Genomic DNA, 26,653 nt, shown 5'->3' with positions numbered 1-26,653 from the left:
ATGGACATCTTGGCTCTTTCCACAGTTTGGCTATTGTGGACATTGCTGCTATAAACATCGGGGTGCATGTACCCCTTCGGATCCCTACATTTGTACCTTTGGGGTAAATACCCAGTAGTGCTATTGCTGGATCATATGGTAGCTCTATTTTCAACTTTTTGAGGAACCTCCATACTGTTTTCCAGAGTGGCTGCACCAGCTTGCATTCCCACCAACAATGGAGGAGGGTCCCCTTTCTCCGCATCCCAGCCAACATCTGTCGTTTCCTGACTTGTTAATTTTAGCCATTCTGATGGTGTGAGGTGGTATCTCATTGAGGTTTTGATTTGGATTTCCCTGATGCCGAGCGATATTGAGCACTTTTTCATGAAACACGGGCATTCTATAGCAGGACTGATGCAATCAGGTTCTCAGTGACTCTAGTACATTTTGCACAAATGTTCCACAAAGAATAACTCCCTTAAAGTGTCCCCAATCTCCTGCCCACAGATCCCTGGGTAAGTAATAATTCACCTCACAGCGACATGTCACTTAGCATACCTCCAAAGTACTTGTGGGCACCTTATCTCTTGTTATCCTCACAACCACCCTGTGATGTGTGGAGCTCTAGTAGGGTACTGCCTCCTTTTCACTGAGGCCCAAGGCCCGAGGAGGTCAAGCAGCCCACCTAAGACCACCCAAGTGGTGAAGAGAGCTGGGCCCAGACTACACCTCGGGGCTCCTGGTTCTTCAGAATCACCGGCCTCACCTTAGCGTTGTTTTGTGGGCAACATGGTCAAACTCAAGAGACCACGCTTTAGGCCTAGAATTTTAACTGTAACAACAATAAAAGATATAACTGACAGGGGTTTGCCCCTCAACTGAGGGCTCAGCTGAACGAATGAGCAAACTCCCAAGAGGTAATTGAAAAATAATCTCCTCAGGGGCTACAGCTTTTCATCTCTAGGAAAAGATACAGCCACTCTTCTCTGGGCCCAAGTTATAGTCCTGGGTGATCTGTTGGCCAAATGGAGTGTGAATAGCTGCTCCCTTCTCATATCCCCAACTTATATAATCCTTCTTTTCGTGATAGGGCAGCTGCTTGTTAGTGAATAGCCCTATTAAGATGCTTGAATCGGTTAGTGTTGGGTCTGTCGGCAGATAGGGTTGGCCTCAGTCAACAACTGCACTTGGAAAGAGACTTAGTGTGACTGAGTTTCTGTGATGTGACAGGGTCCAGAGAAGTCACCTACCAGCCTGTCTCCTCCTCTCAACAAATACAATCCCAATTCAAACCAGCAAAATATAGATACATTTCGGGTGAGTATTTTCCCAGCGTTTTCATAAAAGGAATTTGCGAAGAGTGGGTTCCTAGGCATCCTGAAGTACGATCACCAGTTCTTTGCCTCAGTAATTGTGAGGTAAAGAGTCTTCAGATTCTAGGAGCACGTGGGTGGCTCAGTCAGGTAAGCGTCTGCCTTCAGCTCAGGTCATGATCTCAGGGTCCTGGGATTGAGCCCCCCATCAGGCTCCCTGATCAGCGGGAAGCCTGCTTCTCCCTCTCCCTCTGCCTCTCTCTCACTCAAATAAATAAATAAATAAAATCTTTTTAAAAAAAGTCTTCAGATTCTGGAGTGAGAAGCTTTTGCTACTTGAAGATCAATCATGAATAAAGATAAACTGAAAGATGAGCCTAGAAGCCTCTTGCACATGATTCACTGAAAAAATGAGAAATTATTACAAGGACTGCCATGTTTCAGATGCACATACAACTTAGACATACATTATTGGGTAAAGGAGGTGCGTGGCCATCTGCAAAGACCCAACAGAACCACCTCCCTCCCACCTTCTGACACAGGGCGAGACCTCTTCCTAGAAGAATGCTTGATACACAGTTTACAGAGAATGGGCAGGAGGGTGCTCAGCAAAACTGTAGAAAAGACAGGGTTGTGGCGGGGGTAGCTTGAGATGCTTCACTCTACGAGTGAGGTGATGGCATGCGTCCCCCACACAACACCACTCTTGCACAGTTAAAAACCCCTACTTGGTTCCATAAAAAAAACCCAAAAAACACAAAAAGGGGTGCCTGGGTGGCTCAGTCAGTTAAGCGTCTGCCTTTGGCTCAGGTCATGGTCCCAGGGTCCTGGGATCGAGCCCCGCATCGGGCTCCCTGCTCAGCAGGAAGCCTGCTTCTCCCTCTCCCTCTGCCCCTCCCTTGTGCTCTCTCTCTCTCAAATAAATAAAATCTTTAAAAACCCCACAAAAACATTGCATTCATTTTCTAACTTCTAAAACCAGGGTAACCTGCCACGAGAAGCAGCACATACACACCTTTGCCCTCCGAGATGACCTGCACCAGCTCGTACTCCTCGGCTGGGTCTGCGTCCAGATTGTGCTTCAGCATTGCCCTCTGGATCACGGCAGGGGTTTTGTCCTGGCTTGTCAACTGCAAAGACAACAGATGGGTCTCTAAGTATTTCACCTCATGTTTCCTGAAAGAGTTCTCTCGACCCTCCTCTTTTTGCTGCCTTGTGCCTTTTGGGGAGTAATGGCCCAGTGGAATGAGAACAGGACCAGGAGCCAGAACTCCTGGGTTCTAGTTCTGGTTCCACCCTTAGTAGCCAAATGATGATGGGCTACCTACTCTCTCAGATCAAGTGTCTTCTCTTAGTGAAATAGAACATGTGCCTTGCCTATCTCCTCCATATGGGTTGAGGTTCCAGTGTGGGGAAAAAGAGGAGGGTATGGTGAGGAAATGCATAGGATTTTGGTCCTGGGCCAAAATTAGCCTTACCTGTTGAGCACCGGTCACAACCTGTGGGTTAGAAATGGTCACAGTTCTGCGCAATGACCATTTCAAAAAGCACAAGGGACTCCATGACCCCGCAATCTCGCTCATAGGTATTTACCAAGAGAAATGAAAACCCACGTCCACAAAAGGACTTCTACTACAGAAATGTTCACAGCAGATTCGTTCGTAAAAGCCCCAAACTGGAATCAACCCGAATCTCCCTCAACAGGAGGGAACAGGGGAATGGACAAAGAGACTATAATACATTCCTGATAGAACACAACTTAGCCGATATAAACTAAGAACTGACATACGCAACAATGTGGATGGATCTCAAAAGCATCATGTTGAGCAAAAAAAAAAAAACAAACCCAAAAGATTACATGCTGCAGGAGTCTATTCTTTGAAAAACAGGTCACGCTCATCTATAGTGTTAGAAAACTAACAACAAACCTGACCCTTCATTAAGGTTAGGGGGGGAATTGATTGGAAGGGGCACAGGGAATTTTGAGGGGAGATGGAAAATGTTCTTTATCTAGATTTGGGGTGGGAGTTACACAGATATACTAGAACTAAACACTTAAGATCTGTGTATGTAATCTATGTAAATTAGGCTTCAATAAAAATCAGCTTCTAAATGTTTAAAAATAATAAATCTAACATTTTGTTAGTGCAAGTAAAGGTCCTCCTCACCTCCAGTTCTGACTTTCTCCTCTTGATCCCTGCACATCAGCCAACTATCTGGAGGATGCTCAGGGCAAGGGGAAAAGAAGGCTGACTTTTATACCATCTCTTGAGTGATTTCTTTACATTAGAATGAATGCAAAAGAAAACACAGATTACTGTTCTCATCAGGGGGTAAGAGGACAGAGAAAGGAGGAAAAGGAAGAGGAGAGGAAGAACATCCTCCAAGAAACTGTCCTTGAGGGCCCGAAGGTGACAGGGCCTAGATGTCTCCCTTTGGCAGGTAAGCGTCTGCCTTCAGCTCAGGTCATGATTTGGGGTTTGTGATGCAGTAAACAACATGCATTACAGTGGGGTCCTTGTAAGCAACCAAGACCTTTTTCATTTGTCTATTACCTAAACATCCGGAGTACTCATTTCCAAGGGAGAAACAGATGCACACAAAATTTGGAAAGAGGAAATATGTGTTTTGAGAGTCTAAAGAAAATACTCCCACAGCCGGATCAAAGCGGACCGGACGCATGAAGCTAAAGAGAAAGGATCCCACTCCAGGGATCTCTTTCGGGCTAAGGTGACTCATGTTAGGCTAAGTTGTCAACTTTAAACCTACCTAAGGAGAAAGCCAGGCTACCCTTATTTTCTTGACCTTAAGCTTCCCCAGGTGTGTCCAATCGAGTGGGATATGGCCAAGGGCTTTCCTGGGGTGTTTATTCCTCTGTCCCATCAAAGGTACCGAGTGCAGTGGAGGATCACAATTAGTATCAACAGCTCACATACGGAACCAGCACCATCCAGTAGATAGACATAATGAAAGCCTCGTTTCTAATTGTGTCTAGTAGCCATATTAAAAAAGTATTTTTAGAAGGGAAATCAATTTTATTTTTATTTTTTATTTTTTTTAAGATTTTATTTATTTATTTGAGAGAGAGAGAATGAGAGACAGAGAGCATGAGAGGGAGGAGGGTCAGAGGGAGAAGCAGACCCCCAGCTGAGCAGGGAGCCCGATGCGGGACTCGATCCCGGGACTCCAGGATCATGACCTGAGCTGAAGGCAGTCGCTTAACCAACTGAGCCACCCAGGCGCCCGAAGGGAAATCAATTTTAATAATATATTTTATTTAATCCGATACATCCAAACTATTATTTCAGCATATAATCCAGACAAAAATTGCCAATGAGAAATTCTTTCTTTCTTTTGTACTAAGTATATTTTACACTCAGGGCACATCTCAATTTGGACTATTCCCATTTTAAATGCTCAACTGCCACACGTGCCCGGTGGCTAGTGTACGGAGGGCGCAGTATCAAGTGACGCTGGGGTGTCACCTTCATGGACCTTAAATACAGAAGGCAAGGAATTCCCTGTGCCTCTTCCCTGAGCTTCGCTTCTAATCCCACAGGTTAGCTTGGCCTGTTTTTGAAAGGGAAGACTGCTGCGGCATGTAATCCTTTGTCTGGGTTCTTTAGCTCAACATGGTGTTTTAGAGACCCATCCCCATAGTTGCACATGTCAGCTCTTCACTTTCACTTCAGAGACACCGAAGAGTTACAAGGTGGGTCTTGCTTCTCTGGCCAGCACATGTAAGAGAAGCCATGTGAGGAAGCCCATGGAGGACACAATACTAACATCGGTGACATCGGTTCCCGGTGGTTCTCCCACCTCTCTCTCGCTCCCTGTGTGGCCCTGTCCACCCAATGGGCCGATGACTCCCTCCCAGTATTTGACCCCAGAACCAGCCTGGCACCAACAGGGCTTCTGCCCATCTATTAGACAATGCCAGCTGGATGTCCCACTGGTCCCTCCAATTTTAGCACCCTCAAACCCCCCTTTTCAGGCAGTTCATACCTCACTTAATAGGACCACCAACCACCAAGCTGCCTGGACAGCCTTCAGTTTTCCCTCTTCCTCATCCCCCACCACAGTAACATGAAGTTGATGACTAAACAATTACGCCTCATAAAAATCTTTCAAAAATCCATCTTGTCTCCAGCCACATGACCGTCATTCAAGCCCTTATCATCCTCCACAAGGACTATGATAACAGCTTCTTATCTCGCTTCTTCGCTTTCAATCTACCCCCACACCCCAGCACCATCTCCACAATGTCAGCTACTTTTTCCAGTGAACAAATCTGATGACAACTTAAAAGCCTTCAGCGAGATGCTACTGCCTGTAGGACATAAACTCCTTCATGAGGGCTGCAGGCCCTTTACAATCTGGTCTCACTTCTACTAGAGAATTCAGTACACTTTCAATAATGCTTTATGATCTCCCTTTTGATTATAAGTTCCTCAAAGACAGAAATGCCCCACTCATCTCCCCATCCACAAAGCCTGGCCCAGTGACTAGCACACAACTAATGTTCAAGAAGTATTTTGTTGATTTGATGAATTACATAGGAAAGCTTTCCTTTGGAATGTGAGAAGACAGTGAGTGCCTCCATATTACTTATGTCATATTCAGAGCTGAGCTTGTAAGCTCTTAGTGCATCCCCCAAGAAGGCGAGTGATGAAAATGAGGGAAGATAGAGAATTAGCTGTGGGATTCGCTGCCAACGAGAACATGCTCTTTAATACGTGACATGTCCTTTAAACGAAGGAGTCTCTTCCTGTGACGACACTCCCAAGGTTATTACCAGGAGAGGCTCTGAATGCACTCCAAAAAGCTTGCCATTAATTCCAAACATTTTTGAGATTGTGTCACAAACACGGTTTTTACAAGAAGCGCAAAAAGGTCAGTCTTGTGGACTCAAACTGCACTTCCAGCTCCATCATTCACCTTACTAAGTTTGATTCCAAATGACGAAAGGAGAAAAATGTGGGAGCACAGAGTTGACTGTTGAGAACGCATGGGAATTCATGATAAACGCAGACATGGGATTCCCCAGGAAGACTTCCGATGCAGGAGTGGCATCTTCCCTGGAATACATTTCTACACTCATTCAAATTGATCGTTTTGAAAAAAGCAACACTGACCGGGATGAGTAAGTCTTAGCAAATTTTAAGATGTGAAAATTGTATCTTATGGGCACTGCTGGTATGAAGATTTTTTTTTTTATATATATATAAATCCATTACTGGCATCTACCCAGGGAGATTTGCGTGTGTATTCAGTCTGGGCGAATGCGTAAGCATTCGGGTGTGGGTCTGAGTGCCTTACCATGATGCTCTTGTACATGTTCCCATTGTTGTCCTCGACACTGATGCGGATTATGCAGGTGTCTTCATTCTGTTGGTTGTAAACGGGAGGCAGCACTGTCGAGGTAATGGATGTCACAGAGACAGAGCGCTTGTGGATTTTAGGGTTGTTGTTGCAGGATGGAGGGGAGGAGAGGGGGTTCATTAAGGACGACATCCCTGAGGAAGCTGTGTCCATGGAATGGATGGAGGAACATGATGAGGAAGACTCAGAGAGCTGAAAGAGTAAACATACCCCAGAAGAAAACATTAGTGTTAGAACCTTGGCCAATGGGGTGCCTCACGACTGTCAAAGCAGAGGTAGATGCTAACTGAGGTGAATAAACATCCGTTACTTCCTCCCTAAGAGCCCACAGCACACACGGATCTTGTCCCTGGTGCAAGCACCCTTTTGGCAGATGCTTATTAGCGACTCCATACTTGCCCTGGTCCCTCGCATCCAGGTCTCGTAATTCCCCCGTATTTAGCTGCTTTTAAGGAAGTGGCCAGCAGATGGCAGCAAATACCAGAAACCAGAGGCAATATGGACTCCGGGAGGAAGTCGGAAGCTTCAGGGCTGGAGGAAAGCCTTACTTACCAAGAGTTTATCCAGTCCTACTGCCCTGAGTGGGAACGCCGCTTAACAAGCCCAACCAAGATCATTCCTATCCTGGCTCTACTTCACAATCAGATTATGTAGCAGGAGAGAAATGTCTGTACTTTTAGAAGGTTCTAAGATAAGGACCACAGATTATACAGCTCTGCATGGACTATTAGTCCTAGAAAGGCTCCTGCACATCACCCAGCCCCAGTGGCACTCTACAGCTGAGGAACCCGAGGCCAAAGAAAAAACCGTTGGCAGCACCACCATGACACGCTCCCGAGTTCCCTGACTCCCACGGCCAGGTTCATAGGGCGGGCACCCAGCCAAGGCTCAGTCTAAAGTTGATGGGAAGTGGTAAATGAACACAGTACATCACTACCTTGGTGTCAGTTAGCACTGTGATGTTTGTGATGAGCTTTCATATTTCTCATCTCATGTTGCTCTCACAACTATCTTGTGAACAAAATACAGAGCATGATAAAGGGAAAGAAGACTCAGAGAAATACAGTGACTTGCCCAAAGGGAACACAACCTTTGAGCAGGTTCCATCACTTTCTACATTTGCTTCTAGAACCAACTATATACATTTTCACGTCCTATATCAAGGACAATTAAGGAATGAGGTGCTATAGTTCATGTGTTTTCCGATTAACTGGTAACATAGTTACCATAAACAATATAAAATTAATTACCAAGGAAATAGGAGGCCCAAAACTCAGCAGATTGTGTTAAAAAAAAAGTCATTAAATGGAATCATTTTAAATATCAATTCTTGCTGTTGAAAATTACAAATAATTTCTCAGAGTGTGTGAAGCTAAATTATACCACATTAATCCTATCAAATATTTTGGAAGTCATTTAAAAAATAAATAACATACAAATGTCTCTCATACCTGTCTGCCTTTCCATGGAAACAGAACAGAAATTTAGCATTCTGATTCTCTAGCTTCCAAGTAAAATGGAGTTTACTCTATTTTATTTCCTATGGACTTCTTCCTATGGCATAACTATACAGGAAATTCCACTGTATGATTAGTTTAATTAGAACCAGCAAGCTGATTTGACCTCCCTAACTGTGGCTCTATCACAGTATGGTTTAGTAACATTTTTGGTCTATTTTTGCAAGTGAATCAACTTTGTAGCTCAATCTGGGGGCTGATCGTGCAGTTTTAATAGCATCACTTTGCTTGAAGGTGTGCCACACAGTAGTGAAGACGGTCCATTTTCCAATTATTGGTTCAATTCTTTCACCTCCTTTTTCTCTATATAAATCCTTTTCCCTCTGTTAGATTTTCCCTAATTTTAATGACTTCTATGATTAAGATAAACTGTTGTAGATGCCTGGGTTATAGCAGCTTTAAATGGACCACCTGATGAAGCCCAGTTCTTACTGATAATTTACTATGAGGAGCAAGTGTGAAAATAAATGTTTAGAGGGTGCCTGGACGGCTTAGTCCGTTAAGCGTCTGCCTTCGGCTCAGGTCACAATCCCGGGATCCTGGGATTGAGTCCCACATCAGGCTCCCTGCTCAGCTTCTCCCTCTCCCTCTGCCCCTCCCCCTGTTTGTGCTCTCTCTCTAATAAATAAATAAAATCTTTTAAAAACAGAAAGAAAATAAATGTTTAGAAATCATGATCAGGGGGTTGAAGAAAAAGGAATGCAAAGTCTACTTCACTGAAAAGAGCAACCTCAGGGAGTACCCCTGGGAAAGGCACGGGAGGATCCAGGGTAGGGAGAGACTAGGGAGGTCATCCAGGTCCCGCTATGCAGTGAGCAAGGGGAACCGAAGCCTCTCCAGTTGACATTCAGGAAGACTGTAGCCCAGCAACTACTTGCATCCAAGTCAATGATTCAGCTTTAAACCTAGAGAAATTCCTGACTCTGAAAGGTTCATCAGAAGAATAAAAATTCATGACTTGTGTAAGAAATTGAAGCACCCATGTGATAAGGGAGGAGACAAAAAGGATACAGCAAGGGGTGTGCAAATGACACACACTGGGCTTCTGGGTAGTTTTCAAAGGCTCGGTCAGGACCTGTGCACACATCCAATGCACCAACAGCTGTGAGGGTGAGTCCATCCCTCCCTGGACAGGGAGGAATCCCCCAAAGATGTGTGCAAGACCTCTCTTGTCACTTGTGTACGATGTCTACCATTAGAAAAGGGGGCTACAAAGCATAAGAACCTGTCAACAGGTGAATAATGAGACTTCATCCAGATTTTAAACAAATTCAATGCTGCATGTCAAGTCATAGAGAATGATTATATCGCTGATTTAGGAAATATGCCTGAGAAAACAGAGAACAGACTCATAGGAGTTTGCAGAGCTTTTCCTTCAATGTTTGGAGGATGTGTCTCTGGATTTCCAAGTAGAAAGGTAAGAAATCCAGCAGGGGCAGCACCTGAGACATCTCAGCCTGGTGACTCCTGAGTAAGATGTGGTCCATCCTGGGTTGGCTACACTATGACAAGGTCACTTGAAGGTTTCCATACTGCTGTTGTTGTTTGTAACACAATGTGAAACCGTACACCGAAACCTTAAAGAATGGCAGATACAAAAAAGATGGAGGAATTCTTCCCAACACTCCACCTCATTGGCCTACAGATAAGCTAAAGACAAGCAAGTCTGGCTGGCCAAAAATCTCCCCCAAATGGTGCAAATTCTAGTCACGTCACAGTTGACATCTCTAACCCAAGCTTCTTGACCAACAGATTGAAGCAGATGTATTAAGATGTACAGAAGATTAAGACAAATGATTAAGATGTACAGAAAATTAAGACAAATCTTGTTTCCTTGTTATTTCTTTATGAAACCATGGAACATGGAAACTCTCTATGGGAATGGGAATTCTTTTATCACCTCTCATCTCTTTCTCTTTTCTGGGACATGGCAGATTGTATAATTGCTACCAATTCTTGATTCTCCTCAGCATCCATGCCCTTTGCCCTGTGACTCCACAGTTCCTCCCATTGGAAGGGGTTCCCTGCCTCATTTATTTAGATAAGATTTGGCCACATGATTTGCTTTGGGCAATGGAATGTTGGTGGGTATGACTGAAGTAGAGGCTTGATACATACTTGGGGGGTCGGGCTTGCTCTCCTGCTCATTTGTCTTAGCATACTAACAGCATGGCCTGGGGAGCCTCATTATTCCAAGAATGAGAGGCAGGGAGAGCACACTTGGACCAAATCCATGACTTAGGGCCAAGCCCAACCCACATCAACCAACCTACAGATGCATGAGAGAGAATAAGTGGTTGTTGTTTTAAGTCACTGAGTTTAGGAGTGGTTTGCTATGTAAGATTACTGCGGTAAAAGCATGGCTAAGACAAGGTATGACACCAAGAGGTTGACACATCTCTGCCTCTTGACTTTTCACTCCTTCTAAGAAAATCCAATGCCTCCTAAATAAAGCATACCTCATGTTACAGGCCACAACCCTTCAGTCACCATTGGATGTGGGTCCAGAACAATATTTTCAAGGCCAGATGAATAAACCAACATGCTCATTGTTTTTAGACCTGTCTCTATAAGGAATGGGTCCCCAGACTGAATTCTGCTTTGACAGCTCTTATAAACATGACTTTCAAAACACTGTAGAGTGATAAACTTGAAAACAGACATTCTCATGTGGCAAACACTAAACTATGTCAGGTGTCTACATTGGGAATTATGGGAAGGGAATAAGCATATACCTTTTTTTGAGGCTCATCAGGTGTGTCCATGGGCGTGATAGAGCCCTCCTCAGCCTCTGAGTGGTTTGACTCGCAGGATGACACACTGACAGAGTCCATGCTTTCGCCAGAGCTCCCACTGGCAGTGGACTTGGGCTGCTCTTTGGTGGGAGTGCTACTGGTAATGATGTCCGACCCCAGAAACAGTCTGCAAGAAACATAATGCCAGGCATTTGGGCTCTTACAAATCTGGAATCCATGATTAAGCAAATGTTTTGTGTTAATTAGCCCCTTAGCTGCTTTGTCAATCTTGCATGCCCTGTCATCACTGGACAATGTTTCCTATAAAGTGTCTTACAGATCATAGTAAACATCTTATCCAAATAGGTAATTTCCAGCCTCAAAGAACACACAGACTGCTTAGCTGAATGAGACGCCATGGTAATCTGAGGTCCTTCTAGATCAACAGTTCTTTATTTTTTAACATGCTACAGACCACTTTGGCAGGATCAAAATACTGTTGCTGTGTCCCCTATCACTTCCCACCATAAAATGAACTACGAATGAGGCTAAGGAAGAAGGCTGGCTCCGCTTTGGTCAAGAAACCAAAGAGAAGGGGTGCCTGGGTGGCTCAGTCGGTTAAGCATCTGCCTTCAGCTCAGGTCATGATCCCAGGGTCCTGGGATCGAGCCCCGCATCGGGCTCCCTGCTCAGCGGGAAGCCTGTTTCTCCTCTCCCACTCCCCCTGCTTGTGTTCCTTCTCTCGCTGTGTCTTTCTCTGTCAAATAAATAAATAAAAAATCTTAAAAAAAAAAAAAAAAGAAACCAAAGAGGACAACTTCTGTTTCCAAACATCGGGTGAACTACAGGAAGCTAAACCACTTCACTATAAAACAACTAGAAAAGAAACATTAAAAACTCTTTTTAAAGTTGAGTTTGCAAGACAGTAAGGAAAATCCCTACAGGCCATAAATGAACAGGGAACTGAAAACCAGAAGCAACATGAGCTAATTCTGCAGCTGCTCTGGATGCAGATCGGGAAATACCGATCTTGGTAAACGAGGGACAAGGGTTTTAACACAGATACAGGCCCAAAGATGAGGGCTTTTGTTTATGGTGGGATGCTGAAACCAAAACCCCTTATACAGAGCCAAGACCCTCAAAGGGCTATCCCTGTATAAGAAGATGGGCTAGAAAAATATCTTCCTACTGGCACAGGAAGACAACAAGGAAGCTTATCTGCCTTGGCCTGAACTTTGGTGACAGGAAAACGCCTCCCCTGAAATCATGTGTGATCTTGCCCAGCACCTCATGCAGATTCGCTACCAATGTGACCTAGGAACTAGGAACTCTCAGACCAGTAATACTCCTGTGAAAACTAGAATTAAAAAAAAAACAAAAAACAAAAAAAACCAACAAAAACTTTCTGGAGGAATCTACCTTCAAACCAGGATGTAGAAGATTTTCTGATAAAGATGAGCTCATAATATAAAATTACAAAATACACACAAGGAAATATCCCACCCAAAGGGAGTTAAACAAGCATAACAAATAGCAGGTTTAGACTCCTGAGAATTTCAGAACTTCTGACCTACAAAACTTGTCAGAAAGAAACTAATAATTTAGTCATTAATTTGACAAATATTTGAGGGTCTACCATGGGCCAGGCTATAAAATAAATATGTTTAAGATATTAAAGACATAAAAGAAATTGAAAACAGGAGTTAAGAACAAGATATTCTGACAAAATAACAGGAAGACAGTTTGAAAAAAAAAATTCACTTCTAGAGTGAAAAATGTAGTGATTTAAATGAAAAACTCAGTGGAAGGATTAAATAACTGTTGAAGAGAAAAACTGTGAACAAGATGATAGATCTGAAGAAAATCTTCAGAAATCAGCATCAAAATATAAAGACATGAAAATAAGAAAGGTTAAAAGACATGGAGATTAGAATAAGAAATGCTGACATGTGTGTAAGAAGAGTTCCAAGAGAAGACAATTGAGAGAATGGAAGAGTGACCTTATCTAAGGAGATGGTGGCTGAGAAGATTCCAGAAGTAATGAACTGCATGAATCCTCAGACCCAGGAACCACGTCTTGAATAGGATAAATCAGACTCAATCCTCGCTTCAACTGTCTAACAGGATATCAAAGACAGAAGTAGTTCTTAAAAGCAACAAGGTGGGGGGCATAAAACAGAGGAACAGTAAATAAACAGATACCAGACATCTCAAAAGCAACAACAGAAATCAGAAGACATGGAATAATGTCTTCAAAGTGCTGAGTGTAAAGAACGGTCCTCCTTGAATTCTATACCCAGCTAAAAGAACTCTGAGAGTGAGCGCAAAATAAAGACATTCTCAGACAGAGATGGAGAGGGTTTACATTAACAGACGATGGGGAGAGGAGTAAAAGGAGGGAAGGGTAAGATGCAAGAAGGAAAGGCATGTAAAGAAACTAGCAAATGCAGCCAACCCCAAACAAGCACTGACTGTATAAAATAACAAGTAGCAACAATGAGCTTGATTTTTCATTAAATATTTCAGGCATTATCCCTCAAGTTCCAAGACCTGAAGCATATCTTTGTTCTGCCTCATCTCCACCCCCCGCACCCCCACCTCTTGCCCGTTTTCCATGTCGTCTCCTTTCTGGGACCTCCAGGCACTAATGGGGATAGAGGAAAAGAGCTAAACTCTGATCACAATTCACAGGAGAAAAAATAATGCCACTGTTGTACTGTTCCATGAATTCTGAGGAGTAGACCTTTGAAGGCTGTGGACTCGTGGTCCTCAGCCCATCATCTGAGAGTCTAGCTTAGAATGAAATTGTTCAAAGACTAAAAAAGGTTCTTCCATTTGTACAACTCTATGAGGTCAGTTCTGCTTTATAAAGGTTAATTCTAGCTCAATACTAGGCATCTCTGACCTTCAGACCAAACATGCCTTTCCGAAAGGCCCCCAAATTCTTTCCAATTCTTTGGAAAATGGGTCATTAAATGTGGGGAGAGCAAAAAGTACATTTGCCACATTTTTATTATTATTATTTTTGAAGATTTTATTTATTTATTTGACAGAGAGAGACACAGTGAGAAAGGGAACACAAGCAGGGGGAGTGGGAGAAGGAGAAGCAGGCTTCCCGTTGAGCAGGGAACCTGATGTGGGGCTCGATCCCAGGACCCGGGGATCATGACCTGAGCCGAAGGCAGATGCTTAACAACTGAGCCACCCAGGTGCCCCCATTTGCCACATTTTAAAAAATGCTAAGATGATAAAATATTTTGGAAATCGACAGGTATACAAACACCCTTATATGTACAAGAAATACAATGGGTGATATTGTGGCCTGTTTTATTCATGATAAACGTTCAAACTCAACTGCAGATACCAAAGGTTAAATTCAAGCATCTCGGCAAGATTTCACCAAGGAGAGACATGTACTCAATTTCGACCACACTTTATGCAGGCCACTGAGCCCTGATGATCCTGCTTCTCCTGGATTTCATGGGACTGTCCCTGCAGAGTTTGTGCATGAGCCAGAGTTGGTGCAGAGAGAGCACCCAGCACAATACAGATGGATGGCTGGGTTGAAGAGGGGTAGTGGGAAGCAGTTATATAAAAATTCATCTGCAGTGGCTACTGCCTAAGAACAGGGAAGAAAAAGCAAGAGGGCAAAGTAGAAGCACTTAGCATTGTATCTACCTGTGCAGACCTCTGACTGCCATAGGAGGTCCAGAAATTTCCAATTATTTCTGATGCAGATGACCATCAAGATGCCTGGCATTCCTTGACTCACCTCGCAGGGAGACTGATTCCCTGTGTAGGTGTCGATCTCACCAGCTGACAAGGCTTGGTCAGGCCCTTGGGTTATCTCAAAAGAGAGTTCATTCTCCTCCATAATTACCATGATGAAAAGATAGCAAGATACTATGGAAAATTCTATAGAGGTCAATCTATAAGCTCATAAATCTAGTGTGTAGGAGGGCCAAATTAGGCATCTGAACAGAGAGAGGTGTGGCAAGAGATCAAGATTACCTTTAAAATGCTTTCTACAAAATCACATGTCCCAACCTCATCTTCAAATGTCACCTGATATCAGGTGGAAGCCTGAGCAGTTTCTGTTAGTGGGAATATGGCAATATCTAAGTCTCTCTCCCTTGTCTTCCTTCCCTCCCTCCTCTTCTCCCTCCTCCACTTTTTACCTACTGCTCCATCGTTCCTTCCTCTCTCCCTTCAAAAAGTATTTTTCCCCACAGGCAATATGGCAAAAAAGTTACAACCTGGGCTCTACAGCCAAGTCTTGGGTTTGAATCCAGATCTTCCAATAACTAAATATTTTTATTTTTATTTAATATTTTTATTATCCACACTATTTCCCCTGTCTGTGCCTTACTCTCCTGGTTTATAAAGTCAGTATAACAGTAGGAACTACCACTTAGGTTATTTTGTGGATTGGATGAGAAATACATGTATTGTTCTTAAAATGATGTTGGCACGTAGCTCAATGTATTCATTCAATAAATATTTATTAATTATCCACTCTGTGCCAGGCACCATTCTAGGTCCTGGGGATATAGCAATGAGCAAAAACCAGAGACACATGCCTGCCTTCATGGAGTTTGCATTCCAGATAATAAACAGACACACACAACATATAGTATGTCACATGGAGATAAAGGCAATGGAGAAATGCAAAGCAGGTACAGGTGAGAGAGGATGCTATGGGCAGGTAAGGCAGATACATTATAGTAGCAAGTAAGGTGGTTGGGGGAAGGCTCACTGAGAAGGTGACATTTCAGCAAACATCTGAAGGGAGTGAGGAGTGAGTCCTCTGGCCACCTGGGGACCAGTGTTCTAAGCAGAAGAAATGGCACGCCGAGCATGTTCAGCAAGGTCTGGGTGCCTGGAATGCAGAGTAGAGCGAGCCAGGAAAGATAAGGACAGACAGGTATGGGATGGGCAGGCAGGCCTGGGATGACACTGCAGTTCCTGAAGAGTCCTCAATTGAGGGCCACAGTAAGGACTCCTGATTTTACTCAAAGGGAGGCAGGTATTATGAAGTTAGCTGTGGAGTGTCTCTTGCACGCCTGGCACCAAGCGGGGCATATAGCCACGAGTATCATGGATGAGGTTCCTGCTCTCTGGTGGCGAATGTTCCACCATGGGAAAGAGCCAGTGTGACTGAGAGGGATGGGGGCAGGCAGCAGCATCAGAGAGGGTGCTCTCTCGGGAGGTGACACCGTTGCCCACACCTGAAGGAGCCAGCCACAGAGAAAGAGCATGTCAGGCCAAAGAAATATCCTGTGCAAAGGCCCTGAGGCAGGAATGAGCCTGGTATGGTTGGTGGATGGCTACCAGGTGGGCGTGGCTGGATCCTGGTGAACAAGGGGCAAGGCTGGTTGGGAGGAAGGTGGTCAAGAAGGTTGGGGAAGATCATGAAAGTCCTCCTAAGGTAGGATAAGGAATCAGCGTGCTACATTAAAAAAAACCATCGGAGGTCTTTAAGCAGGAGGTATAATCTGGTGTACGTTTTAAGAGACTACCAGGCTATTTGGTGGAGAAGGGATCAAGGAGGCAACACTCACAGGCTGAGCCTCTTCACCATGCTCTTCCGAGGCTTGGGCGACGTGGCGCCGGCATCAGCAGCTGCTTCGATCTCACAGGACAGGGCGTAGCTGGGGAAGAGGAGGGGGGTGGTGAGGCGAGAGCTGGAGAACTGAAGAACGGGTTGAAATTCACATGACCTGCCGATTTTGTTTTAGAGGAAGTCTCTGATGGTTCAAAGTAAAGATGCATGTACCATGTTGTTCCATCACCAGTATCAGAGGGGATGGACTTACTGACCAGATTTTACAAATTTACATGTGCGCCTCCCACTCTAATCCCCGTCCTGGCCTACGGACTGGGGCCCTTCAGTGCTTTGCGCCTCAAAGAGGGACTTGTGCGCTTTGGCAACATCAAAGGCCGACCCCACTCTGTTTCCTGATCATTCTCACCCCACTACTGAGCCAGGGGGAGAATTATTTCTTGTCTGCTACTTCCCCCCACTACTGTGTGTTGGGTGCGCACACGTGCTTAACTCTTTATCTAAGAGAAATGAAAGAGACTTTTGCAAACTATCTAATTTCTAGTAAATAGACACAGGCAGTTATATTATTGGTAAAGATATTTGAATATGATTTTTAATTGTCAAAACACCCGAAATTTAAAGGCTCCAAATTCAGACATCTATATGCCAGGCAGACAGAACTTCCATAAGCACAAGAGGGATTTATATCTGACTTGAAATGTCTTTTATGAAAGCTTGTAGCTCTAACTTGTAGATGTATTTGGCTCTGGATAGGTGCAGAAGGGCGAGTGTGGTAAATAGTAGCTAGGTAATTTGTTAATTATGTGTACTTTTTTTTTAAACCTAAAGATGGTATCCAGATATTTGCTCATGTGTGGGCATTCATTGATAAAGGAATTTTTCAAATATTAACTTAAGCTCTAGAGGTTGTTGTAAATAGGAAGGAAAAAATGGGATATATTTAGCAAGATTCCTCTAATCATTAAAAAGTCAATTAATACAATTGACAAAAAGTTAATTATTACAGCTGATATTGTGAGCTTAGACTTTCTGATCCAGATCACCAGCCATGGTATGTATGTTCCATATGTGAGAAGGATGGACACATAGAGAGAAACTAACTCATACATCAGACCAGGTCTGATCATCAGACCAGAAATGTAAGGTGAGGCAGTAACTGCTTTATTTTCTACATGGCAAAGAAAAAAATCTTCACCAACAAAGGAGTACTGAATCACAGGTTTGTTTGAATGTAACAGGACCAATCTACTCTGGGATAAAAAAAGGACCTCAGAAATCATCTATCTTCCACATGAGGGTACCAAGGCTTACAGAGGTTATACGATTTGCCCAACATCATACAACAACCTTGAGAGCTTAAGTTGTAGGGTCAAGAAGATCAGAATTTAAAACCAAACTCTATCACTGACTAGAGTCAGTTATTCTCTGAATCTCAATTTCCTCATTGGCAAAATACTTATTTTGCTGTCGATTTTGCTCTCCCTGATGATAAACTTTCAAGGAAATCCCCTGGTCTATGGCACGGGTTAGCAAATATTTTCTGTAAAGTACCAGATGGCAAATATTTCAGGCTTTGCAGGCTATATGGTCTCTCTTCCAACTACTTAACTGCCTTTAAAGCATGAAAGCAACCATAAATAAGATGTAAATCAATGGGCTGTATTCCAATAAAACTTTATTTATGGATACTAAAACTTGAATGTCAAATAACTATTCCATGTTATAATCTCCCTTTCTTTTTTTTCCGCAACCATTTAAAAATATCAAAATATGTGGTGGGCCGAATAGGGCCTGCAGACTCTAATCTGCTGGACTACAGGGTAAAGACTACACCCCTGCTGGGTGGACATTCAAGGCACCGGAGTTAATGTGCTTTTCCATGCTTGTCAACCATGATTTTGAAACCTGTCCCTTGTGTCCCAGACACAACAGAGTTCTCACTATTCTTCCAAATGCCAACCATGTCATGCCACTAAGCCTTTGCTCATGTTCTTCCCTCTGTCTGGAATGTTCTCTTCCAGTTCTCCTGGTGAAATCTTAGTTCTCCTTCACAGCCTAGTCCAAACGTTCACACCTTTCTGATGATCTTCCCTACTTCCCCCCATCCTTGACCAAATTGCTCCTGCCCATAGATCTTTCAGCACTTTAGCTACCCGCCAGATTTCAGTTCTTCATGAATCTGTCTCTCCTTCCCAACTGAAAGCTCCCTGGAAAGCTGGTCCCAATGAACAAAAATGACAAACACGGTGACGATGGAGGCAGCAGTGGTGGTGATGATGAGGGCAATGATGATCGGCACTCGAACGGTGCTTTTCCAAATACAATTTCATTTAATCCTCACAAACACTTTATGGAAAAGCATCCTGAAGATCAGGAAGAATCAGTGACTTGTTCAAGGTTACAAAGATTAAAAAAAAAAAAATGGTAGAGCAAGAATCTGAAAGCACGTGTTCTGATGCCATCCATCCACCTCTCCTGCTATACCATTATCCTTTGAAAACTGAGGTTCTAGAATCTACTAGCTGCTCACTAAATAGTTGCTGAAAAAATGGCCCAATGAGGAAATGGAGGTGGTATTCATTTCACCAACATTGAAGCTCCACCCTGATGGACAATATGAGCACCCACCTCTCCTCCTCTGTTAGGAGCTGCTGCCTCTGGAACCACTGGATGAACTTTGGGTCTGGTGTCATACAATAGCTGTTGCAGGCAGATTGCAAGAGCTTTATTTGGGCAATCACTTCAAATTCCTACAGCAGACAGAACACCAAAAAGAAAGTAAATAATAAGGCCGACCCAATATATCTCTTCAACATGAAGACACACCACATTAGGATATATAATGGAGAAAACCATCTAGGACGACTCTGAAGTCCTGCCTTTCTTAAAAATAAAAGAACTGAATAACTCTTAAAAATTCCAACTCTGAATCCCTGTCTTTTATGCTTACTTGTCAATCCCCACCCCCCCTTGAAAAAGGAAATTGATATAACTAAAACAGGCTAGCAGAGCAACCCAAACTAGTTATTACCTAAAGCCATAGTGGCTCCCTTTTTCTTTTAGGTTTTCATTCTAGGGATAGAAAACTTATTTTTTAAAGTTGTGTGCTTTTAAAGTATATTTTCAATTTCCATTTCTATTTCCTAAAAGAGAGAGAAAAAATTTCCTTTAAGTCAGGAGGCTCGTAAGTTCCCCATTGCCATCTTCTTCAACCCTTACCCCTCAGTAAATAAGTTTTGGTAGGGTTGAATATCTAAACAGTCCAGGGCCTCATAAACTTGAATGTTTGGATTTCCCGAATCCTTGGGTTTTTACTACTCCAGTAAATCCTTTAACTAAATCTTTTAAAGCTCACAAGAGAAGCAAGTATATAATTATGTCCAAAATTATTTATACTTCTTTAGATGTTTCAATAAAGATTTTTTTTTTAAGTCAGTGAAGGGTATAAGCCTTAGCTTTAGGTTTTATACTCAAATTTTCCAGAAGTTTAACATGCTAGTCTTAAAAGGAAAGAGAGAGGCATCCAGGGTGATTCTGAAGTTAAAGGACAAAGATGGGTAACTCTGGAGCCCAGTAAGTAAATTTGTTTTATTGTTACAGGACATGAAAGAAGAAACTCAACAATGGGCAGGTTCTGTGGGTATCAACTTCCCATCCAATAACCTCAGCTCTTGGTCTCAATAACCTCAAGGAATATTTATCATCATGCTAAAGAAGAAAGTATACTCTACCAGGGACAGAAGATTTACATTTGTCTATTTGTCTATGTTAACATGAGCTCAGCCTGGTTGGCTCCTGAAGGTTTGGTTTAACCCAATTTCATTTCCTCCTGGAAGTTTCTCTGACCCCACAAGTTGGGGACTGATGCCCTTCCTACATCTTCCTATGATATCCACGACTTCCACTCACAAGACCTTATCAGTTGTATTAGAACTGCCGACTTATTTGTCTACCTTCCTCCTGGACTGTGAAGTTTATGAGGGCAGGGAGTGCTGGGTTTTCTCTGTAGCAACCCCCAAACCTATCAGAGTGCTTGGCCCATGTGAGGTATGCCATCAATTTTTGGGGAGTAAAAGAATGAAAGAACGAAGGACTGAGTAAGCTTCCTTAGTCATGAGTGTTCTGAGGTGAAGGCATTCCTTTGTTCACTCATTTTCCTTTGCATCATTTAAGTATCTATTTAAACACACCATTTTTACACTAAAACCATAGCAAATTTTCAAAGCCCTGCTTTCTCTTTTTTTTTTAGTGCTATGCAAAGCCATCCACTATTCTCTCCACAGAAAAATTCACCCCTTCCCATGCTGACAGGAAAGGAAGAGAATTATCGACATGTCACAGTTTCCTTTCTTCACCATCTTTATTAACTCTTCCATATGTCATTTACTCTTTCGAAACCCCTTCTCTTTCATAGGATGAACCTGGTTGCCCAGGCTGATTATAAAGAAGAGATGAGGAAGGGTGAGGAAAGAAACGTGGGCTTTGCAGCAACAGGACTGGGTCTGGGGGCCGGTTTCTGCACCTGGGAATTGAGGAAGATAAAACCGACTTCACAGCACTCTGGGGGAGTAATACACAGGATTGCACAAGGTACAATTGTATATGATAAGTGCTTGATAAATGCAAATTCTTTTTTTTTTTTTTGCCTCTACAAAAAAAGGCTTAAGTCCCTGCTTCTCTTTTTTCATACCCAAATGAAGTAAAATGGAGCACTGCAGCCAAGACCTCTACTTACCCTTCTCCTTTTCTCAAAGTTGATCAGTCCACCCTGAAAGAAATTCAATTAAAAAAAATAGTGACAAACCAAGCTACTTTGAAATAAGAGCCCTATGTTGTTCTATGAATCATTAAAATAGATCACAGGGATGATAAAGTCACAATGATCAATGACACTACAATTATGGCTACTATGTAGGAAGAGAAGCACCATTTGCTTCAAGAAAAACACTCTGAATTCTAATAGGACAGGATAGGCAGACAACCTTCTTATAAAATGTCCAAAACTAACTAAAATAGTAATGATAAGGAAGTTACAATTCAGAATCCAAATACACTTGTAGAGCCAATAAAGGCAAAAGCTTGAGTAAATAGTCCATTACACTTTATTTCTTGACCCAAAGCCACAAAAACAGATGGTCATTGACTCATACTGGAAACCAAATTGTCAATGGTTTATTAAAAGGGAAGTCACTTCTACATATAGCTTTGTGAAAAGTTAAGTTTCAATTCTTCATCCCCCAGCTCCTGTTCTCAGTAGGCTGAATATAACTTCTAAATCATCAGTCACTCCCCCAAAAATTCCCCAGTGCTAATGAGTGTTTCCTGAGATAAGCTGAGGCAGAGGACATGAAGAGACAGAGCTCGGGAAATGCAAAATGAATGAGCATGCCCACAACATCATGACGAGCTTGGAGGTAGGTACACGCAGAACCACCACCAGGCCTGCTAACTCTGATAGAGTAGAAGCAGACTCATCACATGTGGGAACCAGGGAGGGGACGGAAACTTAGATCTACAAGCAATCCTTAAATCTCACTTCAAATGTCAAATTTCTTCTCCACTTAATATGTTATTACAGCTACTAACAAGTAGCTTAACTTTCACTTCTCTTCCCTGAGAGAGAAAGAATGCACACACAAGAGAAGCACAAGAGCATCTCAGGGCAGGTAATTATATGAAAAAAGAAAAGAACAATTAAAAATCCACAAATTTGACCACCTCCCTACCCCACCAAGTAGAATATTAGGGCACATCAACCCCTCAGCCCTACCTGCCCAAATGCTACTCAAAATCAAGGTCTTTCTCGAACCCACTCCTTCTGTAAGGCCCTGACATCACCCCCCCCAACCCCGCATATGGAACGGATGGTGACCTCCCCTCATCTCTCACTGCATTTCTGTCTGAATTCCTAGTATTTCCACAGTCACTGCCGGCCTCGATACATAGCTTCCACTGGCTTGTGAGTCACTTCTGGTGACTTACTCTGCTTTGTGTTCCTCACAGTGCCGCATTCATAATGGGCCCTCAACAGACACTAATAAAGTGAAATTCTCTGTTGGGTATCCAAGTCACCACATTCACACAACGCACCTCGATATAGTCCTGAAGAGCAGTGTCGAGCATGGTGAGGTCAGTCAGGAAGGTGCCCAGGTAGGGCACAGTCCCCTGCATCACACCCTGAAGAGCAAGCACAGCAAAACGGTCTTTGTTGTTACTAAAAAGTGGAAGGGTTTCACGAGCCTCCTCCACGCTGGAGCAAATGCACCTATTGTTGGCTAAATTTGGCAAGTGACCGTTCATAGCTGAAGGCAGCAATCTTTGGCCCGGTAAGCCTTGACAGCATTCAAAGAAAATGAAGGACCATTGAAGACCATTAGTGTTAACCTCCATGAATGAAATTTTTAAGATTTTTAAAAAGGATGGGAATTATCATCACCTAATCTTTTTTTTTTAAAGATTTTATTTATTTATAAGACAGAGAGAGACACAGCGAGAGAGGGAACACAAGCAGGGGGAGTGGGGGAGGGAGAAGCAGACCCCCCGCTGAGCAGGGAGCCCGATGCGGGACTCGATCCCAGGACCCTGGGACCATGACCTGAGCCGAAGGCAGACGCTTAACGACTGAGCCACCCAGGCGCCCCTCTAACTTTCAAAGTTAGGAAAAGAGGCCTCAAAGCCAGGAGATCATACAAGTATGTTCAAGAGTGTTCACAAAGGATTCATATTTTGCTTAGGTTGCTTCAAGGGATGGCTTTTCTCTTTCAGAGTGTGTGGGCACTCCTGGGGGTTCGGAATGGCTTCACCACTGGTAAGGGAGGGCAACTGTACATTGAGGAAGAGCGTATACCACGAGAGCATGGGTGTCACTATGAAAATGGTCTCTTGGGGGGCACCTGGGTGGCTCAGTCAGTTAAGCGTCTGCCTTCGGCTCAGGTCATGGTCCCAGGGTCCTGGGATCGAGTCCCGCATCGGGCTCCCTGCTCGGCGGGAAGCCTGCTTCTCCCTCTCCCTCCGCCTGCCACTCCCCCTGCTTATGCTCTCTCTCTCTCAAATAAATAAATAAAATCCTTTTAAAAAATGGGCTAGATTTTGTGGCTCACTTCCAAAGGATAGAAGTGGGAAAGGGAAAAATGGTAACTTTAAAGTGGAAAATCTGGCAAAATACTACCTTAACTAAGTGATGAAGGTTAACATCACCAGTGACTCTTTGATGGGATGTGGTGAGAATGGCACTTCATTTCTGTGATATCCTTCCCCCAAATCCATAATCTCAGCCTATTCACTAGAAAACAACAGACACATTCTGATTATGGGACATTCTAAAGATACCAGGACGGTATTCCAGAAGACTGTGAAGGTAAGGAGCAACAAGGAAGGCTGAGAAGCTCTCACAGAGCAGAGAGGCCTGCGGAGACAGGACAGCATCTTACAGCGTGGTCCCCTGGCCTGGCTCCTGGAGCAGAAAGAGCGTCCTCATGCAAAAGTGGTGAAATCCCAATCAAGTCTGGATTTCAGTTCACAGTTCACACCAGCACTAGGGTATTGGTGCCTCAAGCTTGACAGATGGGCCATGGCCAGAGAGAGTGTTGACAATGAGGGACATGGGCTGAGGGCTTCAGAGAAACTCCATGTACTATCTGGAACTTATCCGTAAACTCATAGTAAAAAGTTTATTTTTTTTTTTTAAATTGTCCCTTGGAAATGAAGACAGAATCACTTCAACTGCAGGTATACGCAGTATTAATCTCATGAAATTTCCTTTGAGATCATCTCAATTCTCCGTAAGGCCACTGAGGCACTAACTTCCGTGGATACCTTCTCACTTCCATTCAGGCACTTAGGATATTCTGGAAGAAAATACAGCCCCAGCCAGGGTAGGACCAGGTTGCTCCATGGGAGGCCAGCTGTCTCCTTGGCCAGAACTGACTGGAGAGGTTCACCCTGAGGACTCTCTCTCAGGCACAGTTTGTCCTTCCCTGTTATGTGCACAAGGTCTCATCCTGAACTAAAATAATCTTTTTTTAGCAGCTATTTTTAACTTATCTTTGAACAACTAAAAAAAGTCTGAAATGCTGTGAAATGTTTCACAGGCTTTATGGTACAGAAGAGTCCTATCATTCAAACACAACATTTCTGATTTATGTCCAGCCTTCCAAAGAAGGAGAAAATCCTCCCAAAGCAGGGATGAGAAGATCTAGAGGTTGTCAGTCTCTTAATCTCCTCTCTCTCTGGTTTTCCCTCTTCCATGCTAAAAGGAGAGTTTTAAAAATAAAGCTTTAAGATAAAGCTAAAGATGGTAACTATCTTTCAGTCTTAAGGAAGGAGGTACGGTATTCCTGAGTATTGAAAAACTAGAAAAAGGTTTGGCTAGGCCTTGGGATTAGTATGGAAAGCTGGAAAATGGAGAGAGGGTTTGGAACAAATGAAAAGATCTGCCAGTACACAGACCAAGTCCTCCTAGGAGTCGACGCTCTTTCCTCGGCACCCATGTGCTAGGCCACCGGGTGTCCAAAGTTGACTACAGTAGGCATTCCTGTTGGGGAACCGAAGCCCAGGAGGTCTCAAGGCCAAGGTAGCAGCAGCTTCTAAGTGCAGGAGTGGATGGAGGAAGACAGCAAGAGGGAGGAAGTCTACCTCCTGCAGACTTTTCTCCTTACCTCTAGAAGAAAAAATGTTCCAGGGAACACTACGTTTTGCAAGTGTAAGTGTTTATTTCCCACTGGGTCAAATGGGAGTGATAATATGTCTCCTATAGACCTCCCCGGCCGTGGAGAATAAATAAAGGATGGAGAACATGCCTGGAAGCAAGGGCGCCCTGCAGATCGAAGGTGCTGGGGCCATGAAGGAGCCCCACCACCCACACAGGGCTGCTTTCTGACGGGTCCTCAGGGAAGACCGAGGGCTATACGTACCATATCCTTCTGGAGCTGAAGCCTCCTCTGGGTCCGCTTCTGGTTTTCTTTCACACTGCTGTCCAGGTTTGCAAACTTTGAGGTTCCTTCCTAAGAAACAGAAGCACAGACAGAGGAGAGCGATGGAGAGTGGCAGCAGAAGGAAGAGAAGGGGCACGTAGCTTCTGGTCCGGAACCTCTGCACAATGGCCTGCATGTCGTGCAAAACCAAGAGGCCTCCAGCAGGCTCTGGGCTGAATTACGTCAATGTTCAGCCGGCTTGTCGCGAGCGGTCTATGTGCAATAAGGTCTGGTGGCCTCGGGTAATCCTGTTTTCCCCCCTGCTTTGTAAGAAGAACCCCTGATTTGGTGATCAAATCAATGGTCAATACCAGGCCTGAAGTCCCCAGAACCGAGGCAATTTTTTGCATATCCTACATTTCACCGGGACTAATCACATGCCCCGGAAATGAAGATCTCTTCCTCAGTACATTTTGTGATTTCTTGCTCTTGGCCTGAAACACATGTGCCAGCATTCTGTGAAAGAAACGGGATTCTTTCTGTGGTTTTTTCTTAGCTAAATGAAACTTTTGTACCGGAAGTTTTCTGAGGAAGCCCCGTATCGTGGAGCAGCACTAACCTATGAAAGCCAGACCTTCACCAATTTTTTTCTCCCCCATCTTCCTCCCCCTAACCCATCCTCCTGAGTTGCTTTTCTCAGGTCTGGAACTCTTACAAGTCAATCCTTCCTCCTGGGGCCTGGGGACGGATGGCTACCCTTCCTCGGCTCCCCTGTCTGTTGTCATAACAAACTCTTCCACAATGGTGACTAAACTCCAGTCTGCTGACTGAACACAGTGCTTTGGGGTTTTGTGGTTTCAGGGCCTTTTGAGTTCTCATTTTCCAGGAACTGTATGAATGGGAGGCAAATTTCACAATTCAGTCAGGGACAAGCGCTCCAGTAGCTTTTCCTTGGTCAGTCTTCCCGGGTTTATGTTACCATGGCCTGTGACCTTCCCCGACCACACAGAGCAGCGGCGTCTTCTGCAGACTTGGCCCTCCTGATGTCAGCGAGGCACCAAGATCGCCTAGCATTCACCAGCCCTCACCTGGGTCCAGAGCCCACAGTGACTCACGATCTATTTTAATTCTCCATCACAAATGATGATAAGGAGCAGTGTTGTTTAACCACCTCCTGCATACAGCTTTTCCTGGGCATGAATGAAAGCTGCCTAAAATGTTCCATTTCCCAAGCCAGGGGGTGGTG

General features: G+C 43.8%; 1 protein-coding gene across 7 annotated transcripts in view; it reads right to left on the bottom strand.

Moving 5' to 3' along the window:
* RGL1 (ral guanine nucleotide dissociation stimulator like 1) overlaps positions 1-26,653 on the bottom strand; it is a 251,420-nt gene that overhangs the window by 13,706 nt on the left and 211,061 nt on the right. For 6 of the 7 annotated variants that reach the window (XM_035010628.1, XM_035010629.1, XM_035010630.1 and 3 more), the window contains 8 exons: positions 25,408-25,497; positions 22,586-22,672; positions 21,231-21,263; positions 19,124-19,245; positions 16,491-16,580; positions 10,930-11,116; positions 6,615-6,869; positions 2,311-2,425 (listed from right to left, as the gene is read on the bottom strand). In XM_035010628.1, coding sequence (XP_034866519.1) covers positions 2,311-2,425; positions 6,615-6,869; positions 10,930-11,116; positions 16,491-16,580; positions 19,124-19,245; positions 21,231-21,263; positions 22,586-22,672; positions 25,408-25,497 — 979 coding nt within the window. The remainder of the gene's footprint in view (positions 1-2,310; positions 2,426-6,614; positions 6,870-10,929; positions 11,117-16,490; positions 16,581-19,123; positions 19,246-21,230; positions 21,264-22,585; positions 22,673-25,407; positions 25,498-26,653) is intronic. The other variant, XM_035010631.1, reaches the window with a different exon arrangement.

The sequence above is a fragment of the Mirounga leonina genome, unplaced genomic scaffold (assembly GCF_011800145.1).
Source record: "Mirounga leonina isolate KUSES-001 unplaced genomic scaffold, KU_Mleo_1.0 Mir_154, whole genome shotgun sequence".
Taxonomy (NCBI): Eukaryota; Metazoa; Chordata; class Mammalia; order Carnivora; family Phocidae; genus Mirounga; species Mirounga leonina.
This window is presented reverse-complemented; position numbering and strand designations above follow the sequence as displayed.